Source organism: Zootoca vivipara, chromosome 3 (assembly GCF_963506605.1).
Source record: "Zootoca vivipara chromosome 3, rZooViv1.1, whole genome shotgun sequence".
Classification (NCBI taxonomy): domain Eukaryota; kingdom Metazoa; phylum Chordata; class Lepidosauria; order Squamata; family Lacertidae; genus Zootoca; species Zootoca vivipara.
The window spans coordinates 56,725,283-56,738,392 of record NC_083278.1 but is presented as its reverse complement, the minus strand read 5'-3'; the positions used below and the strand labels follow the sequence as shown (position 1 = coordinate 56,738,392).

Below are 13,110 nucleotides of genomic sequence, written 5' to 3'. Positions count from 1 at the left end.
AGAAGTGATCTCATTATAAGCAGCTTCATGCTTTCACTTAAATGTTGCCATTATTTTTAAATTTTATTTTGAATATATTAAAATGATATTCACTGCAGAAAAAAATCTTACACTTTATTCTGCTCTTGAATGCTTATACCTTTACAAGGAATGCAGGGATGTAAGGTGGAGGAAATTCAAAGTCCAGAATATGATAGGCTTGCCAAGTTTGGCCCAGGCCTAGAGAAACATGATAATATGCTGCGACTGCTGTTTCAGTATCTGACCAGCCATTTTCCCCCACCCTGTACTTCTGCATGCTGTGGCAAGCACATCTCTTGTTGCAGAGAAAATACATTTATTCTGCATACCTTCTAACTGCCCAGAGTTCTTACATACAGCTATATGCATAGTCAATGGGTCTGAATTTGGCAACCATTAACCATGCAGCATGGATCCTAAGCATTACATTATTTTATGATGAATTTGGTAATTTGCTATGGGTTTATATTACATATAACACACATATCAGATAGGTAAGGTTTTTTAATCCATGGCTGAACTTGCTCTGATTCTGTTATATTGTTTTTGTTTCCAAATTTTATTGTATTTTATGGCTAGTTTTAGTTGTTGTAAGCTGCCCTGAATTGTGTGTAGACATCAAAAGTGTGAGATGTAAGTTTTCATAGAAATGGTGTGTGTGTGTGTGTGTGTGTGTGTGTGTGTTCCCTTCTACATGGTAATATTAATTACCTGCAAAATCCAGAAACAATAACGCTAATGCTACTCTATCATAATTATTAACAGAAAAGCTCCATATACTCTCATAGTGAGTAGGAGAAATGAAGGTTGTTGCTTAACCTTCAATCTTTATGGTTTTTTATCACATTAAAACAGTGGTACATAGCAATAGACAATAATTTTCTTTTTTTTAAAGTCTCAATTGTCTTAATGTCAAAATTCTAATATTCTAATATTTGAGGTTTTGGTAACATTTGCAAAGAAATTCCAGTACAGTATTTGACATTAATTGACATTTGGTAGCTGATGGCATTTAATAGCTGGTGTGCAAGTTATTAAATATTTGACAGTCTATACTTAGGGCTCCCTAGTAGACACCTGCATTTGCATTTAGTAATTTTTGTTAAAACAATATGTTGGATCCAGATATCTCCTTCATGAATGGAAAGGTCTCCTCTGTTAATGGGCTGGACTCTGATCCAGCTGAGGCTCCTGTCCTGCTACCTGTAAGTTACTGTGGACAGAAAGGCGAGGGGCTGCTACTGGTAGTTTATGGCAATTCCCCCTGCAGTGTCCCAGGAGCCCTCACAACGTCCCAAGCAAGTTTTCAGGAGCATATGGGGCTGCAGAGGAACTACAGCATCCTATTAGCAGGGGTCTACCCGGTACAAGTCTGGAGCCAACCTATTTTTAAGAAATATATTATTAAAAAGATGGTAAAACCAAGGAAGCAAACTGGAATTTTGTTCCCATTTTCCACCACACACAGTATCTTAACAAGAGAAGCTAGACATTCCCCATATTGAATAATGAGGATGGTGAATTATTTTATTTTTAGAAATATCTTCTGGAATCTTGCATGTTGCTTCTCAACTGAAATAAAGTTTACAGGGCCAATGGAAAAATCTCTAATCTGTGGGTATAGGGCAGAATATGAATTCAATAAATAAAAATAGTAATAATAATAATGGGGATAGTGTGTAGTGGAATTTCAGATCTTGTGCTCAGTTGGAGATGCTCAATTATAATGTTTTTTACAACCTCACCCCCCAAAAAAAATACTTTATATATACTGAGCTTTAAAGACAAAGGCTGCTTGGATACAGAAGCAGCAAAAGGAACTTTTCCTGCTGTTCTATATTGTTGCCTAAACATTAAACCCAAAACGTTTTAATAGCAATGTTCACATTATTTCTGAAGTACTGACCTGTTCAACAGTGTGTCTTATTTTAGAATACCTCAGAGGGATGCAATGGCCATCAGAGCAGAATCTCTGCGCAATCATGCGGCATTCTCTGTAATCTCTGGAGACTTTGGATAGCCATCAGATGTTGAAGAAAGAAACGGGCCATTCTGGCATTTCAACAGAAAAGAAAATGGCTTTTTCTTATACATATTACTATTTATCTTAGAGTATATTGCCATTATCCAGGCAAGACAGTGGTGGTCTGGGGGATATTAAGAAAGCTGATTTGAGAGAAAAGTGTGTAATTTGTTTGGATGGTGTTGCATTCCCCTTGAAGAAGCACATGCTGGTTATTACCTGGGCCTGCTCATATGATCCTTTCTGGCACTCAGGTACCATATTTTTCCATGTATACTAGGTTTATTTCCTAAAAAAATAATGTCCAAAATTTGGGGGTGTCATACACAGGGGCCATCTCCCCCCATTTTCTTAAATCGGAGCCCCCCTAAATGGAGGTCGTCTTATGCATGGGGGTGTCTTATAGACGGAAAAATGTGGTAATTAATGTAGGCCCTGATTTGAGTCCAAACACCAGCAGAAGCATAGCTGTAAAGTGTCCGGGATAAGGTCTTTGTTATGATGCCCAGCAGCTGAACTTGGCCTTAGGATACTTATTCAGCCTCCTCACAGTTGGCGTTCAGATGTCAGGTAAAAACTATATTGTTCTGGTGTGTGTTTGGAATCACTGATGTCTGAAATAATTCTTGCTCTACTATGGAAGTGTATCTACTGCACATTCCATCTTGCATTTTGATTTTCTAAAATCTCTGTAAGCTGCCTTGGAAGCCATTTGGCTACAAAAAACAAGGCTGAAATAATTTAATTAATAAATATGGAAGGCACTGGAAATGTTTGTATATGGAGGACTATAAAACATTTTGATGATTTTTTGATTTTTTTTTACAATCAAGCATTATATACATTCTATGAAATAAATGAAATAAAAATAAGTGAATGCTAAACACCAGAATAGGTGGCTCAAGTCATATAAACAGTCTCCCCATGTTCTGAGGGGTTCTGACCCTCCAGAGCAGATGTGGGGGAAGCACAGGGGGAAGTGGGAAGAGCACCATTGTGGTAGCAAGAGTCTGTGCTGGCTTCCAGCAACACACTGGGGACTTGAATTTGGCCTTTTGTATCCTTAAGCCTGCCTATTTTCATTATGCTAACACTTTCTTCATTGATTCCAGTTCAAAGCATGGCATTGCTGAAAAGGTGCATGCAGTCTATGGCTCATAAAACATTTCCATGGCAGCTGCAATAAGAAATCATGTGCGCACACCAGCAGGTTCCTAGGACAGGGGGGTCTTCTTCAGCCCAAGGAAACATTCCCTTGTAGACAACCTGTGATGGTGGTGGGGAATATGGCAGTGATGGGCAGAGTCAGAGGCACAAGTGTGCAGGGCAAGTGATATGACCATTATTTTTGCACAGGCTTCCTTCCAACCACATAAAAAGTCAGATGTTTTTACCCAAATATCTCTCCACCTAGGCAAGCAGCGGGCATTAGCACCGTTCAAGGGCCAATTTGAGCAAGGCAAAAGCACTCATAGAACAGGTGCAGCAGGGCAATCGAGAGGTGTGTGGCCTAGGGCAAATTCTAAGGGTCAGTGAACCCTAGAGGGATGCATCGAACCTCAGGGCCTGCAGTTCCCCATTGAGATTCCCCACCCCTACCCTAACACCTATGACAGGGTCCCCAAACTAAGGCCCGTGGGCCAGATGCGGCCCAATCGCCTTCTAAATCCGGCCCGTGGATGGTCCAGGAATCACCATGTTTTTACATGAGTAGAATGTGTCCTTTTATTTAAAATGCATCTCTGGGTTATTTGTGGGGCCTCATTTTTACATGAGTAGAATGTGTCCTTTTATTTAAAATGCATCTCTGGGTTATTTGTGGGACATAGGAATTCGTTCATTTCCCCCCCAAAAATATAGTCCGGCCCCCCACAAGGTCTGAGGGACAGTGGACTGACCCCCTGCTGAAAATGTTTGCTGACCCCTGACCTATGATAATTCAAAAAGGAATAAATGATGTGTGCAAATTGTGAAAGATGAGAGTTCAATGTTTTGTTTTTGATGGCCAAATATCTGTCTTATCAGTAAGGATGCCTGCATCGTCCACTGAAAACTATGTAGCATTACATAGGCTGTTTATAAATTAGCAGCTTTAAAGTAGTTCTTTTTCTCAATTTGGATTGAAGCTGGTTTGGGAGAAAACTCATCAAAACACAGTAATTTATAAGAAATGATGGGATAGATAAGGATTGTGGTTAATGCTGTGTGCTCATCATTTCCCAAACCAGCACACTGGATGTAAATACGAGTGTGTATACATAGAGCCTGATAGTTTGAGAGAAGAGAAAATGAAGGTGCTGATCATGTTTGTCTCCTCACATTCTTTAACAGCTGATTTACACGTGAATGTGCCTCACATCAACATGCATGCTGACTTGCATCTTAGCATGTAAGTTGCCTGTTCAGAAAGCATTGTGTTTGAAATGATACAAGGTGCCTTAGAAGCTCTGTGATATTTTGGGCAACACAACTTGGGAAAGTATTTGCTGGAATATTTAATTCATGACATTTGACGTGTTATTTGCTTTCACTTGTTACTGCCAAAAAATGAATAAATGGATATACAGTAGTTGTATGCAAGTCTTTTTTTTCAGCTGCAACTCACCAGAACTCAGTTCCGGCACTTCTCAGCTGGGCACCACTGCCATTCTATGAGAATGAGGGAGGTGTTCATGGTGAGGTACACCACCTCTTTTTCTAGAAAAACAGCACGGTTGTACCGTATGAATTTACCCACAGTACAGATTACAATGGGAAAGATAGAAGAATCAGCACGGGGTAATAGCCGACCCTCTGCAAACACTGACAGACAGCTGTGAAACAGGAGTAAGAGGATGAAAAGGGGAGAGAGTTCCCTATAGGAGCATTCATATGCGAAAACATAAGTAACTTATCTCATACGAGGAAGACAGGAGAAAGCTGATAGTTGAGTCAAGCACGTGTTCCAAAACACTCTCACTATTTCTCTTTCTATGTATGTAATAATAGCCATCATTAAGAAGGGGAGTTAAAACAACTCATTTAGAGCTGAAAATAGTAACTGAGCCCTTTTACAGATGTTTTATTTTTGCACCTTATCTTCCTGAGGCATCAAAATAATGAAGCTTCTAATTAGAGACTGTGAAACAAATATTGCTGTCACGTCTTTTCAGAACTTTTTCTTTCATATTCAATTCACTATAAATATACTAGAGCGGCACTTTTTGGTTTAAAAATAAAAGCGCTCATGAGCAATACCTATGATTTTTTAACAAAGAAACGGAGGACCAATTTGGAAAGCCACTGTGTGCACTGTGCAGTCCTGTGAAAAATACAGGACAGCTTAATGAGAATTTAGTGAGAAGTTACAATGGTAAGAATGACCTGGCTCACTTTGAAACCTTAGGCCTTTTCTTTGCCGCTCTGGATCCTTCAGTTTCTCACACATTTATTTATCAGCTGGTGAATGTGAAAACATGGTCTGACCTTAAAATGTTTTCCTTGAAACATGTGGAAGTCATAACACTTCCCCTATCTGCCCACTCTGATCTCATACCACTCGGCTAACTTCATTTCCAGCATAGCCTTTTCCCCATCAGTCTCATCAGGACTGATATCGCTGGCAGTGAAGAACAAAAGGTATAAATGAAATCATGAAAGCTTTAAAGCACCATCTCTTTCTACTGAAGGAACAACTTTCAACTGTATTTCACATAAACCATTGAAAGACAGTGACATGCAGAATGAGGTGGTAGAATTTGAGCTGCTAAGAGTGGACAGTACCTACCCGAGATTGCAGAGAGTCACATCAGGTTTTTTTAATGCTCCTCCACACAAAAAACCAATGGGGGGGGCACCCTGCTAATGCTAGGGCAAAAGATTATGGGTCAGCTCTTTTCCTGCTCTGCTAGTTTCTACTTGCATTGAGTTTTCCTCGCTTTCTTTTTAACAGAGAGAGCACTTAAAATTCGAATCGCCTCCTGCAATCTGAAGTAGCACAGTGAATTTTTCTACATCAGGTTTTGACAACTTAATTCCTGTCTCATTCTGCTGCAAGGTAAAATAGGCCATCACTGTCTATGGAGCAACAAGGCCAAGGCTCTGCCCTCTTGATTTCACAAGCCCTGCTGCCCCAGAACTGTATTCTTAGAAATAATAAGGCAGCTTTCTTTCCTACAGTGGAGGAACTTGAATAGAATAAGAATAGAATAAAACATGAGCAATTGTTCTGACAGTAAACGCACAATGAGCAAATACAGCATAGATGACACAGGAATAGACACACATACATGCTGCAGAAAACAGGAACTTACTAAATAATGATTGATTCAGTACTGCTGAGGCTGGGAATGAACAGGAATAAACTAATTAAAGGCCCATAGAAGCCCCATTACCTTGTTCAAACAAACATGAAAACTGAGGCTGCAAATGCATTTCAAAATTGGCATTAAGCATGATTTAAAAAAAAAAAAGAAGGCCACGTGGAAAAACTGATTGCAATGGTTTAGCCATAATGTTATATTTGACAGTTATTTTTACTCAAAGCCTAAAATATAAATTGCAAGAATAAACATTAGTAATAATCTCTGCTGCATGCTCCAAAGCAGAAGAAAAGCCAAAATCAAATGTCACAGTGGTGAGGAGTGAACCTGAACAACATACTGAACTTGCTTTGAACTGTGTCATTAGCATATATATCTTTCTAGTATATATAAACTCACTTCCAAGAGCACCTTTCCCTTGCTAATAAAACACCTCTTTATGCCTTAATACCTTAAGAAAATGTTATAGACTATCAACATAAAATTCAATAAAGGATATTGATTTTACTCAGGCTAAAAATGTAATGTATTGGATTGCATCCAATTATGCCCTTTTGCAAACAGAACAAATGTTTCCACGTACAGAAGATCTCACTGAGGCCCTGCTAACAGAAGATGGGGATAAGAGAGCTAGCAGCCACTTCATCCTTTCCCCTGTAGTTCCTTATGCCACCTTCCAACTGCTGTGGATGATCTAGGTTTATGGGGTTACAGAGGGCTGCAGGTAGAAGAAGAAATCAGCTGGCATCTGTTCTCCTCGCCTTCCATTAGTGTGGAGGCTTCTAACTGGATTCAACATGCTACTTCTAGCACACCTATACTGTATGTATTTATTTTAATTAAAAAATATCTACACTACTTTTTGTTTGGAGTAACAGTAAAGCACTTCACAATGCAAAGTTAATAAAACCAACATTATCAGTAAAAATGTCATAAGGACCAAATCATCTAGGGAGTGTCAGGGGCACCCAGGGTAAACAGAGAGTATAGGTCTTTTCACTGTTGAGGAAAGCGCCCCATTGAAATAAGCTGGTGGAGAAAGGTCCTGTAGGCTAACCAAAAGGTATTTTTGCCATCACAATTCAAGTCTTTGGTTACTGAGTAATCTAGAAATGTGGTATGTATTTACTTAATAATAAAAGCCACTGCTTTTATACATTTCTATAGCAAATGAAAACTTTACTCTGTTTTAGTCCTCTGTATGCTGCAGTAATTATTAGGGTTGTGAGTTGATTAATGATGCTTTAATCGCCTGGCTTTTTACAAATCAAGAAATCTATTGTTTAAAGCCTTTTAGGATATTGCAGGAAGAGCATAGTTTCACCTGAGTGTGAGAAATTAATAATAAACAAATGGCATTCCACTGTTGAAAAGAAATTTATTTAATTTGCATCCCACTCCAGTATCACCCCAAATCAGTTCCTCCTCTGTCTCCCTCTCTGGTGGTCCTCTCTGTCCTCCACTGTTGCTCCCTAGCAGCTGTTTGGTATTCCTAATACTACTACTTCTGTCAAAGCTGTTGTATTTGCTCTTGAGACTAATGCACTGGGTGCAGAGCTTCTCCTGTTCCCTCTTAAGGTGGCACAGTTAGACGCAGTATTATCCACTGGCTGCTTTTTCTTTTTCTTTTTGCATTTCCTTTGGCAGTTGTCCTTAAGGAAATGTCCTCACGTCTTTCACACACAGCCACAAGCTTGACCTGCTGCCAATACGTTAAAAATAAAATAAAAAAATTAAAAAATGTCATTACCTTAAAAAAAAAACACAGTGCTGCTTTGTAAGCGGTAGGAGGCACTTGGAACCAGATCTGGCATTTAAAAAGAAAGGAAGGTCAGACCACGACCCCCTGTCCACCTCCGAAAACCCTTCCCTAAGTGCCAGTTTCATGAATTTTACTGGATGAACAGGGAAAAGGGACGCAATCCCAAGCAGCTAGGCCATCCTAAAGAAAGGCCATCTCTGCTAAAATCCAAATGGCTTTTAAAAATGAAACTTATCAGTATTGTGGAAGATCCAGACTTAAATGAATTATTGACACTGAACATTGTTTGCTTCAGCTGGCTCTGGTTCTCATTGTTAGAAAGCCAGAGTAGTTTCACATGGAAAGGAAAAATATAAGCTGGCTTCCCATTCGTATGACATTTTGAAGTGCGCTGTTTTTTCCATGTACACACAATGAGGAGGGATATAGGAATCTCCTGCATGCAACTTTCCCTCAGTCACAGCCTCTCCTATTAATCCAGGAGGGGAAAAGCAATTTTAATGTTAATGTAAAGCTGTAATTTTTTAATCCATCAATCAAGTTGCTTGAAGTTTACAGCCCGGGCAATTATAAATTCAAACAGTGCCTATTGTTTCCCATTTATTCTGACTTTTCTAAGTAGTTAAATTGAGGAAGAGGCAATACTATGTGAACAAGTTTCAAAGTCTTGACCAGAATCTTGGCACTGTGTTTGTGTTAAGAAATCCTGAAGAACTAAGCAAAAGGTCCACGCATATACAACGCTCCTTTGGTCATGGAAGAAGTAGGAGGACGAGTGAACATAACAAAAAGCCATTTCACTTACAGCTAACTCAGAAAAGTGTAAGAAATATATTGCACTTACCCACGATGATAGAGGACTCACAGTGATAGTAGCCATTTGGCTGCTTCTTTTTCAACATTGAGCAAAGATCTAGACGCTTCATGGATTCATCTCCAAAATGATGGTTCTTGAAATTCTCAAATAAGGCTGGGTCAATTCTTTTTACTCCCTTGAAACAGTAAAGAAAAAATACATGATCTAATGAGAAGGCAGAAGAGTAATACAGCACCATCAATGTGCACAGCACTTTATAGACTAACTAGATTTTCATAATATTTTCCTATTGGTTCTGCTGACCAAAGTTTCAATGTGCTGAAAATTTGAAATAAAACTTGATAGTCTTGCTGGCTAATAATACAGCTGATGAGTCCATTGCAGCTGCAGAAACTTAAGTACTATATTTAAATGCTATACCTAAAGCAGTTGCCCACCCTCCTAGTGTCATTTTGTCTGTCCATAGCAGAGATCTCTGAATGAGAACCTGTTACCAGCTATAGATCACTTCTGTTGGGTCGGGATGCACATCAATACGGAGAAATCCTATACTCAGTTGATTGGTACAATACATTTTGTCTGGTATAACCAGTAAATGCAATCAGCACAGCATTAATTAAATCAGAGATTAGCACTGTTGGGCACCTGTCGAGGTAAACAGCTGGCTCCTGATTATTTAATGAGCATTTTCCCATTAAAATACTGGTATACCATATGCACATAAATTTGGCTTGGTCATTTAAAGTAAACCATTTAAAGGCAAGTAATAGAATGATGCTATGGTCAGCTGTTTCAAATTTAATTCTACTTCTTGTATTTATCATATCTCTTAGAATTATTCAGTGCATTATAGAATTGCCTTCTTGGAAAAGTACAGTTGTCCTCCTCGTTGGTAGTCTTTAGGTATCAGCTAAATACATACTTGTTCAGCTGTGTTTTGGGGAGATAAATGTTCCAGCAGTTGAAATATGTTGCTGCAGTTTTAATTTGGGTTCTGTTGAATGCAGTTAGTTTTTTTAATTGCCTTTAACGTAATATTTTTTAAAATTTACTGTTTTTATTAATGCTGTACACTGCCCTGGGCTCTAGACTGGAAGGAAAAGAAATACGGAAATAATAGTAGTGGTTCTTGTTGTAACAGTACAGTACTGTAATAGCAATAATAATGCTGCATTTCTTTTTATTCAAGTGCTTTTGAATAAGCTTTCTGAGGTAAAAACAAAGCAAGTGTGTCAGAATATATTTGGACAGAATATTTGCTCACTGTCCAAAATATTACTTTGCTTTTCCTAATTCTTGAAATGTCACTGACATCTAGTGGTAAATGATGCTAACTCCACATGAGTCACCTCTTAGTAACCCCTAATGCAGGCATGGCCAAACTTGGCCCTCCAGCTGTTTTGGGACTACAATTCCCATAATCCCTGGCCACTGGTCCTGTTAGCTAGGGATGAGGGGAGTTGTAGTCCCAAAACAGCTGGAGGGCCAAGTTTGGCCATGCCTGCCCTAATGCGACACTGACTCTTGTAACTCAAGTACCGTATAATTTGCAGAGGTTAGTTAAGTAACTGCATGATCAATACAATACAATGATTTAAAAAACCTTGCTGATTTAAAGCTATGCCATACTGGTTCAAGCTCTTCAAAGCCAGAAAACTGAAAATAATGCCAATGTCTTATCAGGCATGCCCTGTGATCAGTATTGATGTTGTGTAATGTCACAAATTATGCTTGCTCACTATGTGTGTTCATGTGTGGTTGTGAGATGTGTGCATGCAGTTGAGGGTGTGCAGTTGTGAGGTGGGCGATGCCTACAACAGTTACTTAGTTTTACAAATGTGCCCACAGGCCCCCAAAACCTAGCAACTTCTGCACCGCATTGTCATAAACTGTAATTAAATTAAATTAAATTAAATTACTAGCAGTCTCCCTCCGCAAAAGCTGTGATAATCTCAACGTTTATTTCATTTCATTTATATTCCACTTTCTCTCCAAGGAGCTCAAGGTGGCCTACACAGTTCTGCTGCTCCCCATTTATCTCCACAACAACCCTGTGAGGTAGGCGAGGCTGAGTTTGAATGACTGGCCCAAGGTCACCCAGCGAGCTTCATGGCTGAGTAGGGATTTCGAGCATCAGTGTTTAAATTACAAACACGCCACGTAGTTACTACCATGGGTTTTAATGGGGCAGAAAGATCTTTTGACATTTGAACTTTTGACATTCATAGCTTCACCAAAGCCATGAAGACATGTCCTCCTTAACAAACGTGAATGCATGAGTAGTTTTCCACACAATTGTAAAGAAAAATATTGTATGCCTATATAAATACTGTCACTCTGAGGTATTAATCTTCAGCATTTTTGAGACAATTTTTGTTGGGTTTGCAAGGTGACACATTCATAAACCTCACATATGTCACGTTTCAAACTAAAAGCTCAACAGGTATAACTTTTAGAAGCTGTAGAATTTTTTATCTATTTAAACAATGTATATGCCACTTAAATACAATCACCTTTAAGCAGTTAATTTTGAGGCTTTTGGTGGAACCTGAACTAAAGGGACACTCCCTTCATACAATATCCCTTAATACAATATCCTGACAGGACAAGTATCCTGTTACACAGTCTATGGGATATTGAGAAAAACATACCAGAATTACTCCATAACTGGCAAGGGACATTTCGTTTTATATGCAGCAGTATTTTATGAGGAGAAGCGTTAAATTATCTAACCGCCCCCCCCCCCAAGCAGGCTGGAATGGTATAGTCCAGCAGTGGTTATATTATGAGGGAGCTCCGGTTTCCCTCCACTTCTTCTTTTTTCAAGCTCTTATTCAGGCATCTTTGTCTGCTTGAGGGGACATAAGGTTTGTCTGCAGTAAAGGGATATGAACCAGCTTCATAGTATCCTGTAGCCTTGTCTAATTATAATCTCTAGCCAATGTTAAAATAAATTAGCAACAGAAACATAATTCACAAATACCATTTTTAATTAGTTTTTAAACCAAGATTGATGTTTTCAAAATAATAATAATAATAATAATAATAATAATAATAATAATTTTATTATTTATACCCCACCCATCTGGCTGGGTTTCCCCAGCCACTCTGGGCAGCTCCCAACACGATAAAAACACGATAAAGCAGCAAACATTTAAAACTTCCCTAAACAGGGCTGCCTCCAGGTGTCTTCTAAAAGTCAGATAGTTACTTATTTCCTTGACATCTGATGGAAGGGCGTTCCAGAGGGCGGGCGCCACTACTGAGAAGGCCCTCTGCCTGGTTTCCATGATCGTTATAAGGCCTGCCAAACTTTTAATGGGTTTTGTGGCTTTTCAAGCATTACGTACAACCGTAATCTGGTCTTGTGGTAATGTGGTAAAGCAGGCAGACAACTATTTCCAAACACACACAAATTCATAATGAGTTTTATAGAAACTAGTACACCCAATTTGAGAATAAGACCCCAAATGGATCGTGTTGGTTCACTCAAGGGTTGGATACTGACCTCTTATCTAACCACTATATCATTATATGCTGAAACACTGAACTCAATAGGCCTCACATGCATGTGATTAACTACTATGTTTTTATATTTAAATATTATTCAAGCTCTCTGCTTGTTCTGTGTAGTAGGCAAACTACCTTGTTCACATTTTTCATGTTATTTTGCTTGCAAAAGCCATGTTGTAAAATATTACTTTTATGCTAAAGAATGATGAACCTCCTCTTAATTATACTTTCTAGTGGTTTGTCTCATATCGAAGTCCATCTCACTCTCCTGTACATTCAAAACCACTTGAACAGTTTATTAGCTGCCTTTCATATTTCTATAAAAGTCCAAAAGCATCTGATTCTACCTATTTATTGCGTATAATCTATCTGTTTTCTCTAGACTCTTCAAATAGTGACCGTTCACAATTAAGAATAATTCAGGTAAGACTATTACGGTATAGCTGACTCTCAACTTACATGAGGCTTACGTTTTGGGGATAGCGCCTAAAGCCAAAATTGTGTATGGTCAAAACACACTGGGTGCAGTGGTGACTGGGATTACAAAAGCCCCCCCCCCCCGGTGCCCACCCCCTTTTTATTTTTCCAAGCATGTAAAGCTGAATGTACATAAGTTAAATGAATGTAAGTTGTGAGTTACCTGTATCGTATTCACAAAATACTTAATCAATCA

The 13,110-nt window shown here is 38.8% G+C and overlaps 1 protein-coding gene across 6 annotated transcripts in view; it reads right to left on the bottom strand.

Moving 5' to 3' along the window:
• Positions 1–13,110, bottom strand: part of AKAP7 (A-kinase anchoring protein 7) — a 102,651-nt gene that overhangs the window by 27,626 nt on the left and 61,915 nt on the right. For all 6 annotated transcript variants that reach the window (XM_060272682.1, XM_035108999.2, XM_035109001.2 and 3 more), the window contains one exon: positions 8,952–9,099. In XM_060272682.1, coding sequence (XP_060128665.1) covers positions 8,952–9,099 — 148 coding nt within the window. The remainder of the gene's footprint in view (positions 1–8,951; positions 9,100–13,110) is intronic.